Consider the following 22,153-nt stretch of genomic DNA (forward strand, 5'->3'; position numbering starts at 1 on the left):
CTTTGTCTAGGTTCAAAGAGAAAGAATTGATAAGTGATACTTGCCCTGGGCATTGCAGTGAGGAATGGAGACCCACATCCACAGAGGGAGGTCAGACCCCCCTCTCTGTTCTTCACGTGTACTCCTCTCAGCATCAAGGTTACATTCTATAATGTGCATAATCTTGGAACCCATTTAAGACATTGCCTCAAGTGATCGTTGACACAGCTGTATGCAGTCAATCGACAGATACTTTCCTCCTGTGACAACTGTGGAGCGGATGCTCTGAGATGTTGAATGGTGTGCCCAAACATGCTGTGAGTGGAACCAGAGGCCTATTTCTGGCTCAGCTCTTCACTCTTCCCACTGACCTATGAGGCTTTTATTCATCTTTATGTTCCCAGAGCCTGGCCCAGCCTGGAGACAAAGCAGGTGCTTACTGAATTACTGAGTGAGTGAGCAACTTTTCCTGCCACATATGCAATAGGTGCGATTTGATAGAAACGAGGCTTAATACTTTGCTGACTCCCCGTTGGAGCCCACAGCCATTGCCTTACTTTGGCTCTGGTTGTTGGTTGACCTGCTAGACCATCGTTATTTTCTCACAGTCCTGGAGTCCAGAAGTCTGAAATCAAGATGCCAGTAGAAATGCTCTGCCTCCAGAGGTTCCAGGGGAGCACCCCTCCTTGCTCTTCCATCTTCCGGTGGCTCCAGACATTCCTTGGCATGTGGCTGTGTCGCCCCAATCTCTGCCTCCATCTTCACACGGCTCCTCTAGGTCTCTACGCTAGCAGATGGGGCACATGCTCGCCATTATTCATTTTAAGACAAGGCTGCTCCTTTGGACTGAGTGATGGCCATGGATGTGGCCGGATGCTTCATGGGGTCTTGTGAGTTTTCCTTATCCATTATGAGGGAGAAAAGAGGTTCATGTTTTTGGAGTAACCCAAATCACCTCCAAAACTTTCATGTCAAAAGGAAAACCTTTAAAAGCAAACTAACAGCCCTGGCCGGTTTTGCTCAGTGGATAGAGCGTCGGCCTGAGGACTCAAGGGTCCCAGGTTCGATTCCGGTCAAGGGCATGTGCCTTGGTTGCGAGCACATCCCCAGTGGGAGGTGCGCAGGAGGCAGCTGATCGATGTTTCTCTCTCATCGATGTTTCTACCTCTCTATCCCTCTCCCTTCCTCTCTGTAAAAAATCAATAAAATATATTTTTTTAAAAAGCAAACTAACAGAGACTTTAAAATAACACTGCTGTATTTTTGTTTTTCCCCACAGCTGTCAAGGAGGACTCAGTGGATGTTCGATCTTACATTGCCCGTTCCCTCATCGATGGCTTCGAAGGGCCCTCTGGTTACAGCCAGAGGTTTGGGCTGCACCACGTCAACTTCAACGACAGCAGCCGGCCAAGGACTCCCAGGAAATCTGCCTATTTTTTCACCAGCATCATTGAAAAGAATGGTTTCCTCACCAAAGAAGTGAAAAGACTGCCACCACCCAGCACAGCAACGTTCCCCCCTAAAGTCAGAGCCTTCCCTTTTCCATCTGAGGTGCCCTCCAAGGCCAAGGTCGTTTGGGAAAAGTTCTCCAACCAGCCCAAGTTTGAACGCGATCTGTTTTACCACGGCACGTTCCGGGATGACTTTCTGTGGGGCGTGTCCTCATCAGCCTATCAGATCGAAGGAGCTTGGAATGCTGACGGCAAAGGCCCCAGCATCTGGGATAACTTTACCCACACACCAGGCAGCAACGTGAAAGGCAATGCCACTGGAGACATAGCCTGTGACAGCTACAACCAACTGGATGCCGATCTGAACATGCTTCGAGCTTTGAAGGTGAAGGCCTATCGCTTCTCTATCTCCTGGTCTCGGATTTTCCCAACTGGGAGAAACAGTTCTATCAATAGCCGTGGTGTTGATTATTACAACAGGCTGATTGATGGCTTGGTGGAAAGCAACATCTTTCCGATGGTGACACTGTTCCACTGGGACCTGCCCCAGGCCCTGCAAGATATCGGAGGCTGGGAGGATGCTTCCTTGATTGAGTTGTTTAACAGCTATGCAGACTTTTGTTTCCAGACCTTTGGTGACAGGGTCAAGTTCTGGATGACCTTTAATGAGCCCATGTACCAGGCATGGTTGGGCTATGGCTCAGGGGAGTTTCCCCCAAATGTGAAGGACCCAGGCTGGGCACCTTACAGGATTGGCCATGCACTCATCAAAGCTCATGCCAGAGTCTACCACACTTACGATGAGAAATACCGGCAAAAGCAGAAGGGGGTCATCTCCTTGAGCCTCAGTGCACACTGGGCAGAGCCCAAGTCGCCCGAGGTCCCACGGGATGTGGAGGCAGCTGACCGAATGCTGCAGTTCTCACTGGGCTGGTTCGCCCACCCCATTTTCCGAAATGGGGACTATCCCGAGGCCATGAAGTGGAAAGTGGGGAACAGGAGTGAACTGCAACACTTGGCCACGTCCCGCCTGCCCAGTTTCACTGAGGAAGAGAAGAGGTACGTCCGGGCTACGGCCGATGTGTTCTGCCTCAACACCTACTCCTCCAGAATTGTGCGGTACACAACACCGAGGTTAAACCCACCCTCCTACCAAGATGACCAGGAGACGATTGAGGAGGAGGGCCCTTCATGGCCGTCCACGGCACTGAACAGAGCTGCACCCTGGGGGATGCGGAGACTGCTCAACTGGATCAAAGAAGAGTATGGTGACATCCCCATTTACGTCACCGAAAATGGGGTGGGGCTGGAAAATCCGAAGGTGGAAGATACCGATCGGATATTCTACCACAAAACCTACATCAATGAAGCTTTGAAAGGTATGTGAGGGTTCATGCCCCCCTTACAAAATCTCCCAACATCCACATGTCATGTGCCTGAAATGATTGGCAGAGTAGATTACAAACCATCAGCAAGTCTCTGTCTTATGTGCTAACTCCATTATTCTTTCCCTGTCTGGAGTTACATTTCCCTCTGAAAAAAAGCTATGGTCATCTCCCCAGATGTACACACACACACACAATCCCCATAAGAACATTTTTATGGGTCCATTCATCTATTATTGAGCAACTACTGTTGGATAAGTTTTACTCTAAATCATAGGGAAACAGTAGTGAACAAAACAGATAACTTTCTGCTGACATGGAGTTTATATTCTGACTAGTGGTCCGATGCATGGATTCATGCACATTGAAAGGAAATTAATTAGAAGGTGGCCAGCAGGACGGGACTGGGAGAGATGGGCCACACCTGGGGCAGCACTGTGGCTCGAAGGGCATCTGCAGGGTGCCTCCAGCAGGTGGGGTCCCTCGGCCTGGCCTGCGGGGATTGGGCCAAATCTGGCTCTCCGACATCCCCTGAGGGGTCCCGGATTGCAAGTGGGAGGTTCTTGGGCGATGTACCCTGGAATCAGGCTCCCTCCTCTCTGGTTCTGGGGTGTGTCACCTGAGAACTGCTACTGCCAAGTTACCGCAGCTTGGCAGCTCCTGCATTGAAGCGTCTTCCCCTGGTGGTCAGTGTGCATCATAGCTAATGGTCAGATGATCTCTTAGCCTTTTATATATATAGACTAGAGGCCCGGTGCACAAAATTTGTGTGTGGGGGGGGGGTGTACATCAGCCCGGCATGCACCCTCTCCAATCCGGGACTACTCGGGGGATGTCCAACTCCCTGTAGGAATTGGATCTAAACCAGCAGTCAGACATCCCTCTCGCAATCCAGGACCACTGGCTCCTAACCGCTCACCTGCCTGCCTGCCTGATCACCCCTAACCACTCTGCCTACCTGCCTTATCACCCCTAACCCTTTTGCCTGCCTGCCTGATTGCCTCTAACCACTCTGCATGCCTGCTTGATTGCCCCCTAACTGCCCTCCCCTGCCAGCCTGATCACCCCCTAACTGCTCCCCTGCCAGCCTTACCACCCCTAACTGCCTCTGCCTCAGCCCCCACCACTGTGGCTTCGTCTGGAAGGACGTCCGGAAGACATCTGGTCTAATTAGCATATTACCCTTTTATTAGTATAGATGGGTTCCATGCAACCCCAGAGCAAGAAATTGTTCTCACATTCACATTTGTGTTTCATATCTAAAGGGGGCCGAGACTCTTGAATTTGAAGCACATCCCTTTACCCCAACAAAAGAATTTGATTTTGCAAAGATCAGTCATTAATACTTGTTTGGGGGCATGAGTGTGGGCAAAAGAACAAAGACACACAAGATGATCTATCTATCGGGGACACATTACCTGTGTGTACAAGTTGGTGGTTCAGGACTCCTGCCTTGAGTTGAGAGACCAGTACTTGGCTGGGCTTCTTGGGGTCCCTGCCCGACTGGGTTAAAGCTCTTCTCTTTCCCTTGCAATGTTCCCAGCCTACAGGCTCGATGGCGTAGACCTCCGAGGGTATTCCGCGTGGTCTCTGATGGACAACTTTGAGTGGCTGAATGGTTACACAGTCAAGTTTGGACTGTACCATGTTGATTTCAACAATGCGAACAGGCCTCGCACAGCAAGAGCCTCCGCCAGGTACTACACAGAGGTCATCACCAGCAACGGCATGCCGCTGCCCCGGGAAGACGAGTTTCTCTACGGCCAGTTTCCCGAGGGCTTCATCTGGAGCGCGGCTTCCGCTGCGTATCAGGTGAGGAGTGCAGGGCAGTTCAGCAACATCTGCTGCACACCTACTATGCGCCGGGCTCTGGGCTCAGGGCTGGGAAGGGCAGGGTGAGCAGGGGCTTTTCATAGACTGTGGGAGGGAAGTGAGAGACGCCATCAGGGAATCTTGGAGGACCTCTTCCCCGATAGCCCTGGTTCTTCACCCCCCCACCCCCCAGTACAGGCAGACCAGCACAGTTACAAGGGCAGTGCTGAGATGGGTGTTCGCAGGCGAGGAGGAGCAGGTGGAGCCTGGGCAGACACACTTAGGCAGAGCCGTGAACATGAAGACTCTCTGCTGGGTGCTTTTCTCGCCTGCTTTCCTCCAAGTGGGAAACATGGCTGTCACGGTTTCTTTTTCTAGTCACTTGTTGTATGTGCCACGGAGGGGCGGTGGGAGGGGGCGTGCGATCGGCCCGAGGTTATTAGAGACGGGTTTCTTTCCTGATGACCTAACATCCTACCATCACCTTATACGTGCCAGGGGAGCTTCCTCATACAGAAAATATGAGGGTTTGCCTTTTTCCCAGAGAAATAAAAGATAACAAGCCAAGAGTGACTTGCTCAGGCCTTTAGTTGCGGGCCCCTGCTTTACATCTTTTTTATTTTCTCTGCGACAGGAGGGGCTCTGTGTGCTCAGGGTGAGGCCTGGCAGGGTCAGGGGTATGAGCTGGCCTGGCTGGGAGTGCCCCGCCCTCGGGTTTTTCTGGACGACTATAGCTGCTGAAAATACGTTCGAGGTAGACGAGTGTTAGCAGCCCCAGATGACCGCACCACCGGGTTATGAATGACGTCTCCGGGCAAGTTCTGCCACACCCAGACCTGTGTTAGCCAAACACACAGAACCGCTCATGTAGCCTCTTGTGTGGCCGGAGGAAGCCCCGTTCTTGGTCCCGCCAGGTGCTCTGGCCAACACTTCACATGAGGAAGTGCCGAGGTTTCCGAGACAGGCTTCTGTGGCTCTTCTTTCAGGCACAGACTCCTCTGGGAGGACCCCAGCGTGGCCTGGCGGACGGTTTGGATGCACAGTTCTGTTGTGTGCTGTCCTGTGCGCTGTGGGGTGTTCAGCAGCTTCCCTGGGCCTGCCCACAGATGCCAGTAGATTTCTCCCCCAGTTGTAACAACCAGCGCTGTCTCCAGACATTGATCAATGTCCCTGCGGGGACAACCCAGTGGCTGGGTGAGACCCGCGCTCCCGGTTTGCAGCTGACACAGGAAGGGACACAGGCAGGCCTGCTGGGTTCTTAACCCTGTCCGTGCACGGGCGGGACAGTCTTGGAAACATTTTGGTAACCACGTCTTGAATGATTAAGTTGGTGTCAGGGAGCAGCCAGCAGGCACGTTCTCCCCATTTGTGACATTGAATATTTAATGAGCAAAATGTGGGGTGTGAATCGAGAATGGATGAGACGTGCCTACAATGTAGATTAGATGCCATCTGACTGGATTCTTTTTTCAAACCTTCCCTTTGGAAATCTGTTTAAACAGAGAAAAGTTGCAAAAACAGTAGAGGACTCCCATGTACCCTTTCCCATGCTCCTCAACTGTTACCATTTTACCATTTGCTTCATTTTCTCTCTCTATGTGCACAATTGTGTGTGTGTATGTGTGTGTGTGTGTGTGTGTATGCACATTTTATATGTATGTGAAACAGACTTTACACCTGAATGAGCAGGTGTTTACCAGGTTTCTCTACCATAAAATTAAGACGTATTTTGTAGTTATAAGTGATTTAGGGGGAGCTACTGGAGACTATACAAATAGCCTGTTTCTCATTAAGTTTCACCCACTAGCTTTAGCAACTGTTGGTAATTTTTGCCTGAATCAGTTACTGCTATGATAGTGGACAAATGGTGATTTTCTAATTTCATCATTCCTTTACATTATTTATTATGTGGCATTCAACACATAATGTGTTGAGCTTTGCCTTTTCTCCTACTTACTTATATTTTATTTATACCTAAATGTGTTTTGATATATGGCATCAGTTTGGTCTTACGGAGTCCTGTTGTATTTAGTGAGCGGCACTTTTGCTGTCATTGTGTATTTAGATGCTCCGATCGCCCCACATTTTGCCTGGAATGGTGCCTTCGGAACATGGCCCATCCTTCTCTGAGCTCTTCCCCAATTCTTTCCGGCACAAGGTGTTCCAGGTTCCTCTTGTACCTCTCCTGCCCAGCCCTGTCATCAGCTATTTCTCTCATGGGCCCTAGTTCCTTGTATTGGACAAGGGCACTTAGAAACCAAGATGTGGGTGCTCGGGGTGCTCACTGCTGCCGGGTGTCATCACCTTTAGGTCCTCAGTGGACAGAGCTAGGAAGTCCGTGTGCACGTGCGCACACACACGCACACACACACATGCACGCACACACACATGCACGCACACACATGCACACAGACACACAGTTGTATATGCTTCTGCATCCACCTACATCTCCATGTATATTCAGGGCCATGAGTTCACACTGATACCTCCACAGGTCCCTGCTAGCTTTCCCATTTTCTGTATGAGTGCTCCTTTCTCCAGTGGTGAGGAATCTAGTTCTGATATCCTCAATGTAGTCACTTGTTTGCTCAGTCCCCCCGCATTCACTGATCTCCCAGCCACCAAGGCCACCTCCTCCACCCATAGCCCATGCAGGGTGCGCTCCTGCCACTCTGACAGGGGCTGTGCCGGTCGTACCCTTGGTTAAACACCACACTACCTTCCCAGTCACATAATATCACACCGTATATGCGGAAGTGTTCTAAGTAAATGACGGAAATCCTACCTGTCAGACTGCCTGAGCCTGCAGGTAGGTGTTTGCCCAGGGGCTTGCGGTCAGTTTCCCGTTAAGATGGGCAGGAGGACCAAAAGGAAGCACCGAAGCAGACACACGTCCTGACCAGAAACCCTGCCCCCACGCCCGGCGTCGCTGGGATTTGTTTGGCCATCATTGGGGCTGGGGCACGTGGAATTGTTCATTCGGACTGTTAGTGAACAGATGCTGTTATGGTAGCTACTGGGACACAAGGATGACAGAATCAGTGCCCAGGCCATACAGTCTGTGGGGATGCGGGTGACAGTGACAGAAAGTATGTACGGGAAGCTGCAGGAGTTTAGAAATCAGAGGGAGGCCATCGAAGGCTCCAGAGGACTTACCTCCTCTCTCGGGACGTTCCTGCTGACACAAAGGAACCTGTGAGGGCGTGACTGCAGGACTTAATTAGGTTGTGTCTTGTCATCTTGAGATCGAAGGTGCGTGGAGAGCAGATGGCAAAGGACTCAGTATTTGGGACACGTTTTCCCACATACCACTGAAGGTTAGCAACGACGACACGGGCGACGTGGCCTGTGACAGTTACCACAAGATCGCCGAGGACGTGGCCGCCCTGCGGAACCTGGGGGTGTCCCACTACCGCTTCTCCATCTCTTGGCCTCGTGTCCTCCCGGATGGAACCACCAAGTACATCAATGAAGCGGGCCTGAGCTACTACGTGCAGCTCATCGACGCGCTGCTGGCTGCCAACATCAAGCCCCAGGTGAGGTAGGGCCCGGGAGGCCTGCCCAGGTGGGGGAGCCAGCTGGGCCAGGAAGCTTGCTCATCGTGTAAACAAAAGCTGTTTTCAAATTTAATTTTTGAATTGTTAACAAAGTCACGTGAGAAGAGGTCAAAAAGCATAAAGGGGTCTGCAGTGTAGATTTTCCTTCCTTCAATTCCTCTTTCTGTGGGCCCAAGTTTGCTAGGTTCTCATGTCCTTTTGTGGGTAGAAGCCAGTAGATATGTCTGTGTGTGTATATTCCTTTTCCCCTCTTTTCTCATAATGGTAAGATACTTGCTTCTTAGGAAAAAAAATGTTTGTATTGATTTCAGAGAGAGGAAGGGAGAGGGAGAGAGACAAAAACATGAAAACATCAATGAGAGAGAAACATCAATTGGCTGCCTCCTGCATGTCCCCTACTGGGGATTGAGCCCACAACCAGGGCATGTGCCCTGACTGGGAATTGAACCTGATGCATGGGACGATGTTCCACCACTGAGCCACACCAGCCAGGCAAGATACTTGCTTTTATTTAACAACTGGAGGCCCAGTGCACAAAATTCTTGCATGGGTAGGGTCCCTAGGCCTGGCTGGCAACCAGGGCCAATTGGGGCTTTCCAGCTGCCAGCCAGGGCCTGCCTTCGGGCTGCCTGCTGGGGCCTTCCTTCATTCCGCGCTGCCCCCTGGTGGTCAACGCATGTGATAGCGACCAATCTTCTGGTCGAACTCCTGAGGGGACACTTTGTATATTAGCCATGTATATATATATATATACATATATATATATATTTCTTACAGATATTTTCATATCCACAGATAGTTTCCTATTTTATTTTTGTTATGTGGAATTGTTTGCATCTTATCTCTCTAATAACTTCCCTGCTAATGGGCACTCTCCTATATGGCATTTCCACTCTTTTGCCACTATAACCACTGCTATGATGAGTAACCTTAGACATACAGCCCCCATATGGGTAGTTTATCTGTAGGATCTGGTCCCAGGGGCAGAACTGGGACAAAAGTGTGTGTATTCATAAGCCATGAGTTATTATGAATAACGCAGGAGCTCATGTGTGGGCTGACTCTGCCATCACCAAAATTTTCAAACTTGAGGCCTCAGAGCACTTTCCTTTCCTGGCCATTTATGGTAACGCGCGGGAGAGCGCCCATCCTGGAAAGCCCAGGGGCTCCTCTGTTGCATGGTTGGGGATTATGCGCCGCGGCCGGAGCACAGTCCCACAGGACAGCCCCTCTCCCCACCCACTGTCATCTGGACTCTCCCCTCCCTGATCACACTGCAGGGACAAGCCAGCCGTGCAGCGCTTGTTATGGTGCGTGCAGGGCGGGTGGGGGAGACGGTGGCCGAGTGGCTCTCCTGCAGGACCCCCTGATCTGGGTGGACAACAAGATTCATCACCTACAACAATTCGGAACAAGATCAGAGAGCACACACCTTAGAGCCACGCGATTCTGTCCCACTCGAGGGCACTGAGACCCTGTGGGTGGGGGAGGGAGCAGCATGGCCGGGAACTCCAGGGAGGTGCGGGTGTCAGATAAAGAGGAGTGGGTGGCCAGGTGGGCATGCAGGGAAAGGCATTTCAGGCAGAGGGAAGGGTCTGGACTGACGATGGGTCGTGGCCCAGTGCAGGCTGAGGGCAGTGGAGACCACAGCTTGGCCAAGATGGGGCGTGTCAGGGGCATCGAGGGGAAGGCCGAGAGAAAGGCCACCCCGTAAGCACGGCCAGGCTGCTCCTTCCCCAGCCAAGGGTTCCCCGCTCCACGGGCAGACGCTCCGGACACATGGGTGATGTCCCTTTACAGTAAAATGCTCCGTCCCCCTGGGACCCTCAGCAGTCGGTCCAGGCAGGTTCTGATCTGAGAACAACCACGGCTCACACTGAAGACATGTGGGCCTCATGCCCTGGGCCTCACAATAGCGTCATGAAGTGGAGGTCTTAGCGCCTGAGCCCAGAACAGTGGGTGCACTGCTGCGACTCACACCCAGGCTTCTCCGCTCCTCTTCAGCACTGTGCCCGCCCCCTGCCGCCGAAGAACCATGGCGCCTCTTTGGCCTGATGATTGGTTCTGTGTCCGCAGCACACGTGTGCTGGGGCATGGCCGGCACCAGCGGCTGCCCGTGCAAAGCAGGGGGATGGTCTGGCTGATCTCGCTCTCTCCCAGGTGACCCTTTACCACTGGGACCTGCCCCAGGCCCTCCAGGATGTCGGAGGCTGGGAGAACGAGACCATCGTGCAGCGCTTCAGAGACTACGCGGACGTGCTCTTCCAGAGGCTGGGCGACAGGGTGAAGTTTTGGATCACGCTGAACGAGCCCTTCGTCATTGCCCTGCAGGGCTACGGCTACGGGACAGCCGCTCCAGGTAGGCCCGGCCCAGCTGTCAGCTGCGTGTGGCATTTTTAGCCCCCGGGAGCCTGAAATCGGGGAGCTTTGGAGGAGGGGCCAGGAGAGCCGGGGGCAGGGCCTCAGAATGCCCACCGCTCAGCCTCCTGCTCCTGCCGCAGTTTCCCGTCTGCACCACTTGGGCTCAACCTGAATTTCACGTCGGCGCCGCCCAGGGCTTCTTGGCTCTGAGGCTCTGCCTTTCCTCAGACGGGAAGCTACCGAGTCGGGACGTGGACTAATTGGTGTGGGAGGGGGCGACCCCTGAGGCTGTACAGGCCCACAGTCTGTTTCCTGCGACTCCCAGATCCCCCAGTTTGGGGTAACTGATTTGGCTGCTCTGCTCAGCCTGCCCTGACCCAACATGAGTCTGCTGGAGGCCTTCCTGCCCGAGTTCTGCTGCAGGCAGGCCGGTCCCCTGCGGAGAGCTGCTCCGGGCCCTGCAGGGCCATATGTAAATCCCATGTAGGCGATTCGTTACTTTTCTAAGACAAAAAACCTTTTTGTTCCAAAACACATTTGACCCCAAAAGCTCTGATGGGGATTGTGGGCCTGTCCTGCCCCTTCAGAGCCATCCCGCCTTCCCTTCCTCTAGTTCTGAGCTGAGGAGTAAATCTGTGCTCATCTCTGTGCTCTTCGTCGTCACGTGTGAAAGCTGGGAAGTCACAGGGAGACCCTGGAGTCATTACCAGATGCAGCTCCATGGGTCCTTGGTTGGCGCTTTGGTTTTCCATTCCTTCGGCCGGAGAGGTGGCCCCAGACCATCGGCTCCCAAGGACTCTGTCAGCTGCTTCCGTCGGCTGTCCTCTCCAACCTCTGCTCCCACCGTGGGCTCCCCAGAGTGCCCGGGTGTCAGCGCCCGCCCGCGGGGCTCCTCTGGGCGCTTTGCCTGAGGCATGTGAGCACCCTGTGGGGGAGGGGCAGAACCCAACATCCATCCAGCGCCTTGTCCGTGCAGACCGGCTGCCGGGCTCCACACGCACTATTCCACTTCCTTCTCCCAGCGACTCCCAGAGGAAGAGGCTGGAAGGCCGAAATCCTCGCCCAGAGTTACACGGCCGCTGGTAGGAAGTGGAGCCAGGATTTAAGTTCCATTCTCCCCCCAAACACATAGCGATGTCTCTAGGCAGAGAGTGCCACTCTTGGCCACATTCCCCCTTGGCTGACACCCATGTGTGCTTCCAGGCATCTCCTTCAGGCCCGGCACTGCCCCCTACATTGCCGGCCACAACCTAATCAAGGCCCATGCTGAGGCCTGGCACCTGTACAACGACGTGTACCGCGCCCGGCAAGGCGGCCTCATCTCCATCACCATCAGCAGCGACTGGGCTGAGCCCAGAGACCCCTCCAACCAGGAGGACGTGGAGGCCGCCAGGAGATACGTGCAGGTCTGTTTTCCCTCGGGCGTTGTGTTTACCCTTCCCTGTCTCCTCTCCTGTCATGATCTCATGGGAGTAGAATTAGATCGCAGAACAACGCGTTAGGGTGCAGGCCTTGTTCTGCTCTTATCTGACTTTGTGAACTTGGTAATATCCCCTAACCTTGTTGGACCTTCGTTTTCTCATCTGTGCAGTGGAGAGGACCGACCTACCTCAGAGGTTGGCTGTGATGAAAGCTCTTTGGGGTTATCTTTTAAGCCTTACAAGTGATCTGTACATGTAGTCCTTGCTGGGTGTAACGTTGGCTTGAAGCTAACAAATGGAAAGAAATTCTCTCCAGAGTCTGGTTTCACTACAGTTAATAGAACCAGGCCGCAATGCCACATACAACCTCCAGGTGTCACCATATAACCTTACTTCCTCAGCCTCAGGCTTCCGTCAATTGGGAACTTCAGACTCTGTGAAACTCACGAGTGCCCCCAATTCCAGGAGTTTAACATAAGGACACGCATCTCTTGGTCGTGGAATTTTGCTCCTAGGAAGTAGAGGGACTAGCGGGCAGGTGCCAACAACATGACCCACCCGTGTTTCAGCCTGAGCCCTGACAAGAGGAGATAGAAAAGGGTGGCCGCATCGCCAAGTTTTTCTCTGGCTCCTGGTAATGTCTCCGAAGGGGTGGGAGGGCACCCTCTCCCAGGCTTCGCCTCAGGAAGCATTTTGGCTCTGAGGAGGAGCCTCCGACGGCAGCTCTGGGCAGGGACACCACGGGCCTTGTCTGTCAAACTCTTCACAAGAAAATTTGACAAATGCGGTCAAATTAGTAAATGAAAATAGCAGTTTAATTTTCCTGTTTGCTAGCCAGCCTGGGGGAAAGTATTAGAACGGAATTAGTGCATCCCTCATTCCAGATATATTGAATTAGAGCAGTCGTCGTCTTCTGAAATCCAAAAGCCCAAACCTCGGGAAATGTTAGTCTCGTTAGATTGAGACGCCTGCTGGCGGACTGTGGAACTGCAGCCCAGAACTGGGACACGCCCTCTGGTAAAATCAGCTTCTAAGGGCCCCAGGTCACCTCAGCTGCAGGTGAGGGGAGGATGTGGGAGACCAGAAGGCTCTCGGGACCCCAGCCTCGAGGCCTCATTCAGGAAAACAGACAGGAAGGCTCCCACTCAAGGACTGTGGATCCAGTGCCCATGAGACGCCATCCTCTGCCTGGGCACCGGGACAGCCTTGCAGCTCAGCCCTCCCCAGGAAGTTGTGTGTGAGCCTGAGGTGCAATGATGGGGAAAGAGCCGCTCTGTGGTGGTGGGGACCGCAGCCTGGAGGCGTAGTCTCCCCCTCTCCCGCGGACCTTTCGAGGGCATCCCAGCTCAGTGCATCTCCCCTCTAGCTGCCCTACGCGGGATGGCAGCTGACAAACCAGAGGAGAAGAGGGCTTTGGGCACTTGAACTGCAACATGCAAACAGCCGCAGAGATGAGGGTTTAAGCATCGGATTTGGAACAAACAAGCAGAACAGAAGCAGACTCATAGAGAATATTTTGGTGGCTGCCAGATGGGAGGGGGCTTGGGGAATGGGTGGAAAATGTGAAGGGATTTAGAAGTACAAATTGGTAATTACAGAATAGTCATGGGATGTAAAGTACAGCTTAGGGAATATAGCCAATAATATTCTAATAACGAAGAATGGTGTCAGATGGGTATTAGATTTATCGAAGTGATCACTTCATAAGTTAAATAAATGTCTAATCACAGAGTTGTACACCTGAAACACTGTACATCAACTGTAACTGAAAAAAAATTTTAATTTTTTTTCTTTTGAAATTGATTTCAGAGAGTAAGGGAGAGGGTGGGTAAAAACATCAATGAGAGAGAATCATTGATGGGCTACCTCCTGCATGACCCCTATTGGGGACTGAGCCCACAATACAGGCATGTGCCCTGACATGTGACCTCCTAGTTCAGTGGTCGGCAAACTGCGGCTTGCGAGCCACATGCGGCTCTTTGGCCCCTTGAGTGTGGCCACGAAGTTTCAATTGCACTGTACATGCATGCCCACACGTGGTATTTTGTGGAAGAGCCACACTTAAGGGCCCACAGTTTGCCGACCACTGTCCTAGTTGACACTCAACCACTGAACCACACCAGCCAAGCTAAAATGTTGTGTGTGTTTTTTAAATAAAAAAATAGCAACTACTAAATACCTAAAAAGAAAAGAAAAAGGATGGCCCAGTCCGTGTTGCTCAGTGGTTCAGTGTCAACCCATGAACTAGGTCACGGTTCAATACCCAGTCAGAGAACAAGCCTGGATTGTGGACTGATCCCAAGTGCGGGGTGTCAGGACAATGATTCTCTCTCATCATTGATGTTTCTTTCTCTCTCTCCCTTCATCTCTGAATTCAATAAAAAAATATATATTTTTAAAAGAATGGGATATGGAAAGAATGTGGGGAGTGGGGGGAAGTGTCCAGGGGCGTACCTGCTAATGCGGAGGCTAATGTCCCCCACCCCCACCTGCAGTTCATGGGAGGCTGGTTTGCACATCCAATTTTCAAGAATGGAGATTACAATGAAGTGATGAAGACTCGGATCCGTGACAGGAGCCTGGCCGCAGGCCTCAACAAGTCTCGGTAGGTCCTGGTGCCCACACACTCAGCCGAGAGAGGGTCAGGAGGGAGTCTGGTCTGTGGGACTGAAATGAAGCTCCTGGGTGGACAGCACAGTGGCGAGAGCATGGCTGTTGGGTCAGAGAGGTGTGTCTGGGCTTCCTGCTTGCTGGGAAGATTAAACATGATTGTGTATGTGAAGCTCTCAGCCGAGGTCCTGGCCCTGCTATGTGTTTGACGAAAGGCAGTTGCTATTATTGTTGTTATCCTTCAGAACAGCCTGGAAATCTCTCTTCAAGGGCACCCACTTCTTATCAACCCACCACCTCCCTCTAAAGACAAATTCCCCAGCTCATCCTACCCCATTCCATCACCTATAAGTGAATGGGTAGCAATGGGTGATGGTCAGCGTGTCTGTTGTTTGGCCAGTAGGTGGCGATGGTGAGCACAAAGCAGTCCTACTTCCTGTCAAAAAAGTAATAGCAACACCAACAGCTAACATGTATTCATCTTCTATTGGTACTTCTATTCCTATTTAAAGATGAGGCACAAATATTGAAGCAAGATCATCCAGCTATTAAATGATGGAGCTGGGATATGAAATCGGGCTGTCTGATTCCAGGGCCCACACTGGGTTTGAGTCACCCAGCTGGGATTAGCGATACGGGATGTGGATGAGGACGGAATGGCCTGGCCTTATGGAAACATACCCACAAGCTCCAAGGTAGTGCATGTTGTTACCGTAGCTCAAAAGGCCTTTGAGTCTTTCCCACAAACTACCCCATAGAGCCCAGCTGGAAGGATTAAGTAATCCAGTCCCCACCCTTACAACACATCCTGGACTGGTTAGGGCAAGTCCTGCTAAGCAGGCTGTGCCTCCTGGTCTGGTCAGCCAATCTGGTCTCAGAGAAGCAAGTGAGCACTCCTGTCCATCAGCATAGCTTTGCTGAGTGCCAGGTCAGAGTCTGTGTAAAGAGGAGCCTCTGTCAGGCTCCTCACGTGGCCGACACACCAGCTGGGAAGTCAGTCACCCTCATCACTCCAGGGAATTCTATTCCCCAATTTGTTCATCCAGCAAAAGCTCAGAAGATGAGATCCTGACAAGGCAGGGCACCAGCTGAGCTGGGCCTTGGCAGTGAATAGCATTTGGGAGGACAGGGCATTCCATCCAAGAGGAACGGTGTGAGCACCAACCCAGCAGTAGGAATGAGTGGGGCATGTGCAGTTAATGGGGGGAGGGGTACTGGCCTGGCGACCGGGGGAGGGGCCAAGGCCACACGGAGAAGGGCCTGGAGGCCTGGTAGAGGGGCTCAGCTTTGATGCCATGGGCCCTGAGGCGCCACTGCTGGCTCCTGGGCAGGGCTCCAGTGTTCTCCCAGCAGTCTCAGAACCTCAGGGAGGGAGCGTTTTGCTCCCCCAGGTTAATGACAGCAGGAAGGTCAAGATGAAGGTGTCAGACGCCTAAAGGCAATCCCCAGGCAACCCTAAACCAGCAGCACCGAGTCTGCCTGCCAGAGGCACCTGCAGGCAGATGGGGCTGAGAGGAACCTGTATGTGTTGTACGCAAGCACATGCTAATCCGATTTTATAGGAAAGTCTCAGAGAACATGAAAAATGCTCCAGCAAATGCTTATTTTACAAAAGTGTAGCGAGGTCATGTGAGCAGAAAGGTTCCAATCTCCAAAGTTCAAAAAATTTAATCTGTAAAAACATTTCCCCTACTAATAAGAATAGACTTTGGAGAAAAGAGGCAAACCTAAAGAAACCACAACAAAAACGGTGCCTTAGAAAGGGCAGATGATGGAAATACAAATTATAAAAGGTAAAACCTTAAGGGTTAGCCTTAAGGTATATGCCTCAGACATGTCCTTGATTTCAAAATCTACCACAGATGGTAATATCAGAAGTTGCATGTTAATTTTTGAAGAAAATAAAAAAATGTGTATCTGTCCAACTGGGAGGTTTATAAAAGAGTAGCTTTCAGTTTCATTTGTAACAGGGGGCAGTGAGGTTGCAGGGTGGTAGGCAGAGCCTCCGTACCTCCCGCAGCAGTGGCAGGGCCTCTCCTCGCCCCTGCACCATCGCCACCCTGTCACCAGTAGTTTACAGCGCCCTGTCTCGGCCCCAGAACATTCTCCTCCCAGAGCATGGCTGCTCCTGAAACCCCGCCCTTCACGGCTCCGTCCCCCAGGCTCCCGGAGTTCACGGAGAGTGAGAAGAGGAGGATCAATGGCACCTACGACTATTTTGGGTTCAATCACTACACCACTGTCCTGGCCTACAATCTTGACTATGCCTCTTGGATCTCTTCCTTTGATGCAGACAGGTAAGGCATCCAGCAGGGCCTCCAAGAACAGTCTTTGGAAAAGACAGTGGCCCCTCTGCCCACCTCTTGCTTGAAGGCCCGCGTGGCCTGGAGAACCGCCTCCTGATGCCGTAGGTCCTGGGGTTTCTGAGATGAGTCCTGTCTCCTGAGACTCCTAAGCAAACCCCACCAGCCTGACAGTAATACACGGGATTTCCAAGACGCCTCCTTTTTTTTGGTCATATTTGTTTTACTTATTAGATGATGTATTTCAGCTAAAATAACAATAAGGACTTTTTTTTCCCTTTTCGGAGTAAAGGTCAAAGTATTATTTTTGTATTATACCAATAATATGTGTTCACAGTGGTTAGAAAGCAAGAATAGGAAATTCTTTAGTTTTAATCCTCACCCAAGGATATATTTCCATTGATTTTTAGAGAGAGTAAAAGGGAGAGGGAGAGACAGAGAGAGAAACATTGATTAGGTGCCTCCGCACTCGCCTACCCAGGGCCGGGGATCAAGCCTGCAACTGAAATATGTGCCCTTGATGGGAACCGAACCTATCCATTGAGCCAAACCTGCTAAGGCGGATAGGAAATTCTTATGTGTCATTTCAGAAGCGTGTGTGTGTATATGTATATTCACATTACACACAGTTTATACAGTATATTTGTACATGTCTTTGTTACAAAAAAAACAACAGGATTAGCCCAGCCAGTGTGCTCAGTGGTTGAGCATTGACCTATGAACCAGGAGGTCACAGTTCAATTCCTGATCAAGGCACATGCCTGGCTTGCGGGCTCAATCCCCAGTCCGCAAGGGGGGCGTACAGGAGGCAGCTAATCGATGATTCTCTCTCATCACTGATGTTTCTATTTCTCTCTCCCTTTCCCTTCCTCTCTAAAATAAAAATATATATATATGTATATATTTAAAAACCAGATTATACACTGAGTGGCCAGATTATTATGACCAGCCAAATTATTATGACCACCCCATCAATACAATGAAGTGAATTAGTTATGCAAATAATAATAAAACCTTGGGAGTATTTGCTTAGGAAGTTTTCAATATTCAGTATTTTTGGAAGTGTCAATGAAGTACTGATGGGGTGGTCATAATAATCTGGCCACTCAGTGTATGTATACATACTATTTTGTTTCATTTCAACTTTCTAAAAAATGTTTTTATTGATTTTAGAGAGAGGAAGGAACAGGGAGAGAAACATGGATCAACTGCCTCCTGCATGCCCCCTCCTGCAAACCTGGGCATGTGTCCTGATCAGGAATTGAACCAGCGACCTCTCGGAGTATGGGACAATGAGCCACACCGGCAGGGCTGTTCCTTTTGTTTTTTAAGTTCTTTTATTACTATTACTACTACTATTATTATTACTATTACTAGAGGCCTGATGCACAAAAGTTGTGCAAGGGGCTTGGGCCCTCACAGCCCTGGCCAGCCCTCGCAGCCCCGGCTTCATCCAGCAGGTTGTCCGGACGGTTGTCCAGAATGTCATCTGGATGGTTGTTTGGCTGCTCAGTCTAATTCGCATATTAGCTCTTTATTATATAGGAATTAAACTTAGAGGAAGGGGGAGGGAAGGGAGAGAGAGAACGATTTGTTCCACTTATTTTTAAAAAAATATTTTTATTGATTTCAGAGAGGAAGGGAGAGGGAGAGATAGAAAGAAATATCAATGATGAGACACAATCATCGGTTGGCTGCCTCCTGCACGCCCCACACTGGGGATCAAGCTGCAACCTGGGCATGTGCCCTGACCAGGAACCGAACTGTGACCTCCTGGTTCATAGGTCAACACTCAACCACTGAGCCACACTGGCTGGGCTCCACTTATTTATACATTCACTGGTTGCTGCTTGTATGTGCTGACAGGGGATCAAAGCGGCAACCTTGGTGTATTCAGACGACACTCTAACCGACTAATCACGCAGGGCTGTTTCATTCCTTTTCTATCAAGCATCCTTCCATCCCAGTAGTGTGAAATCTTGTCAAGGTTCTTATTTTGAAAACAAATGCGTACACCCCACTGTGTCCTGAACCCACCATTCAGGCTTGGCAAGGGGGACTGAGAGGACCCCTGCTGGTCCCCAGTCAGGCACCCACTGGACTCTCGCTGCCTCACTGGTCTCTGGACGCCTCCACAGGGACCGGTGCTCAGCTAAGAAATGCCCCCCATCCACTTTCAGCTGAGCAAGATAAATCCAGTTGTTGGTAAAACTAAACGGTTGGGTTATTTTTTTTCAAAAATTTGGATTAAGTTAAATAACTGTATTTGAAATGCTTGACTCTCAAGACAGTTGAGTTTCTGTGCCTCTCACAGCAGGCGCTCCTTTGGCACAACCTGTTGCCCTCTCTTATCTGTCACTGGATAGAGGGGCAGGGTCTTGGGCACTTGAAGCAGGTCCCAGCCCAAAACCCCGTCCTCACACAAAGGGGTTGGTGCCTGTGGCACTGACCCGACGCAGGTGACTCAGGGAAGCCCGTGACAGCTGCACCCACTGGAGACGTGGGAAACCCAGAGCCCTTTCACAGCCAGTGTGCGGTGTTGAGCCTGTGGAGGGTTCGGTCCGGGAGTGAGACCCTCCCCCTGCACACGTGGAGAGCTGGAGCAGAGCGCTAGCGTGGCTTGTCTGGTTACACCAGCACTAAGCAGTGAACCTAGAACTTACGGAGAGAGAATTGGGGTCATTTAACTATTCTGGGTTCATTTATGACTCTCACGACTAGACAAAACCCAAGGTTTTTCCTAGTATAAATCCTGCTTTGTCTTTTGTGCAAAGGGCCTCTGGGAATTATAAGACAGACCTAACCTTGTGTTTGAACGGGCAGGGGAGTTGCCTCCATCACAGATCGCTCTTGGCCAGACTCGGGCTCCTTCTGGCTGAAGATGACACCCTTTGGCTTCAGGAGGATCCTGAACTGGTTAAAGGAGGAGTACAACAACCCTCCGATCTACGTCACAGAGAACGGAGTGTCCCAACGGGGAGAGACAAGCCTCAATGACACTGCACGGATCTACTACCTCCGCAGTTACATCAACGAGGCACTCAAAGGTATGGCAGGCCCCCCCTTCCTCACGTGCACCCCGCACTGCGGGAACATCTGCATTCAGGGGGGCTTTGTACCCATGAACCCCATAATGAGAAAGATGAGGCTTCTTACTCCTGTTGGGTTAGCTGCACTGCTTTTTTTCCTTCCTAGACTTAAGCTCAGCAGGCAGACCAGTTGCCTGAATCAGCCAGACCTGAGCTCTCCGTATCCTCATTGATGCCTGAGGCCCCTGAACAGCAGTGCCCTCCGGAGGACGGTTTGGGCAGGGCTAGGAGGAACCATTCGGGCTTAGGGGACTGTCTGAAGGGTCTTTTGTTCCTGAAGCAAAAGTTTGAGATCCCCAGCTCAGCAGAACTTGGGAGGAGACTATGACAAGGAAACAGTAACACTGGTGAAAGAGAATAAGTAATGCAGCTGTGAAAACAAAAGATCAGGAAATCCGATTCCAGCTAAAATCCTTCCCAAGGGCCACTCACTAGTATTTTCTATAGAGAGGAGCACTGGTCTACCCACGTTCCCGACGCCCTTCAGGGTTGAGCCTTTCTAGAAAAATGCTGATGGCTCTGCAGATAACAAACACTGCATGCAGTGGCTGGGCAGATCTCTGTCACAGAGAACGGAGCGTCCCAAAGAGCTAAAGAAAAGCTGGCCTGGACGCACATGGGGACTGTGGCAGAGCTCTGGGCAGCAGGGCCTCTGCAGGCCTGGGGGAAGGGTGTCTTGTGCAGGAAGCTCATGCCGGCCTCTCTTTGGACAGCTGTGCGGGATAAGGTGGACCTTCGAGGATACACTGTTTGGAGTGTGATGGACAACTTTGAGTGGGCCACGGGCTTCGCAGAGAGGTTTGGTCTGCATTTTGTGAACTACACTGACCCTTCTCTGCCAAGGATTCCCAAAGCGTCAGCCAAGTTCTACGCCTCTATAACCCGGTGCAATGGCTTCCCTGACCCAGCCGCAGGCCCACACCCTTGTCTCCAGCCAGAAGGTGAGATGCAGCTCTGAGAGCAACTAAAGCCAGAGGGAGAAGGATGAGGGGCCTTTTCCAGTCTATTTTCTTCTAGTTTATTACCCTCCTCTCGGCCTTTCCATTCCCTTCATCATATGCCAGTATTTATTTTCTTTGAATGTTCTTAGGATGGAACAAGGCACTGTTACATCTAGAAACTAGGCCTTGCTCTGGGAATAAATAGCAGGTTTAGAGTCTCATCCTAGCCCTGCTATTAACCTGTTGTGTGACCTTAGGCAGGAAATGAGGCGAATGTCTGGGCTGATACAGGATCAAACACAGTGCCTGACATAGTGTAAGATGACAGGATTTGTGAATGACTGAAAAAATATGGATTACTACCTACACTAATAATAGACAAATATGTAAATTGACCATACCTCCATGATGCCCCACAGCCAATCAAGAGGGAATATGCAACTTAAGCAGGACAAAGATGGCAGCAGCCACGGAGCCAGCCGGAGCGGGCGGGAGGCTTGGGTCACCCCCGGCGATGGAGGAAGCCAAGCTTCCCACCTGCATAGGCTGGCCCCGGAAGGAGAGGCCTGTGGGCGGTGGCCACGGAGCCGGCCTGAGCGCACAGGAGACTTGGGTCACCTGGGCCGGCTGCTGAGGGAGGGGCCTGCAAATGGCCCTCAGCCCCTCACCCAGGTTGGCCAGGCACCCCAGCGGGGAACCCCACCCCAATGGGGGCGTGGCCAGCCTGCAAACCACCACAAGCCACTTGCCCAGGCTGCCCTGCCCCCCAAGAGAACCTCCACCCTGATCTGGGACACCCTTCAGGGCAAACTAGCCGGCCCCCACCCGTGCACCAGGCCTCTATCTATACTAATAAAAGGGTAATATGCTAATTAGACTGGGAGACCTTCCAGGAGACCTTCCGGACGTTCTTCTGGACAAAGCCATGGTGGTGGGGCCGAGGTAGAGGCAGTTAGGGGCCAAGAGGGGAGGGCAGTTGTGGGTGATCAGGTCAGGATGGGACGGCAGTTGTGGGTGATCAGGCCGGTGGGGGGACCATTGGTGGTGATCAGGCCAGCAGGGGGAGGAGGTGAGCAGGCTGGCAAGGGGGGCCAGTTGGGGGCAAGCAGACCATCAGTGGGGGTCAGTTAGGGGCAATCAGGCTGGCAGGGGGCGGGGGCAGTTGGGGGTGATCAGGCTGACGGCGGGGAGCAGTTGGAGGCCAGCAGGCAGAGTGGTTAGGGGCAATCAGGCAGGCAGGCAGG

At 51.7% G+C, this 22,153-nt stretch overlaps 1 protein-coding gene across 2 annotated transcripts in view; it reads left to right on the forward strand.

Annotated features, from left to right (window-relative positions):
* Positions 1-22,153, forward strand: part of LCT (lactase) — a 47,900-nt gene that overhangs the window by 24,626 nt on the left and 1,121 nt on the right. For both annotated transcript variants that reach the window (XM_059704572.1, XM_059704573.1), the window contains exons 8-16: positions 1,259-2,809; positions 4,359-4,627; positions 7,873-8,163; positions 10,345-10,543; positions 11,749-11,951; positions 14,462-14,571; positions 16,739-16,873; positions 19,703-19,926; positions 20,682-20,909. In XM_059704572.1, the coding sequence (XP_059560555.1) occupies positions 1,259-2,809; positions 4,359-4,627; positions 7,873-8,163; positions 10,345-10,543; positions 11,749-11,951; positions 14,462-14,571; positions 16,739-16,873; positions 19,703-19,926; positions 20,682-20,909 (3,210 nt within the window). The remainder of the gene's footprint in view (positions 1-1,258; positions 2,810-4,358; positions 4,628-7,872; positions 8,164-10,344; positions 10,544-11,748; positions 11,952-14,461; positions 14,572-16,738; positions 16,874-19,702; positions 19,927-20,681; positions 20,910-22,153) is intronic.

The sequence above is a fragment of the Myotis daubentonii genome, chromosome 7 (assembly GCF_963259705.1).
Source record: "Myotis daubentonii chromosome 7, mMyoDau2.1, whole genome shotgun sequence".
NCBI classification, from domain to species: Eukaryota; Metazoa; Chordata; class Mammalia; order Chiroptera; family Vespertilionidae; genus Myotis; species Myotis daubentonii.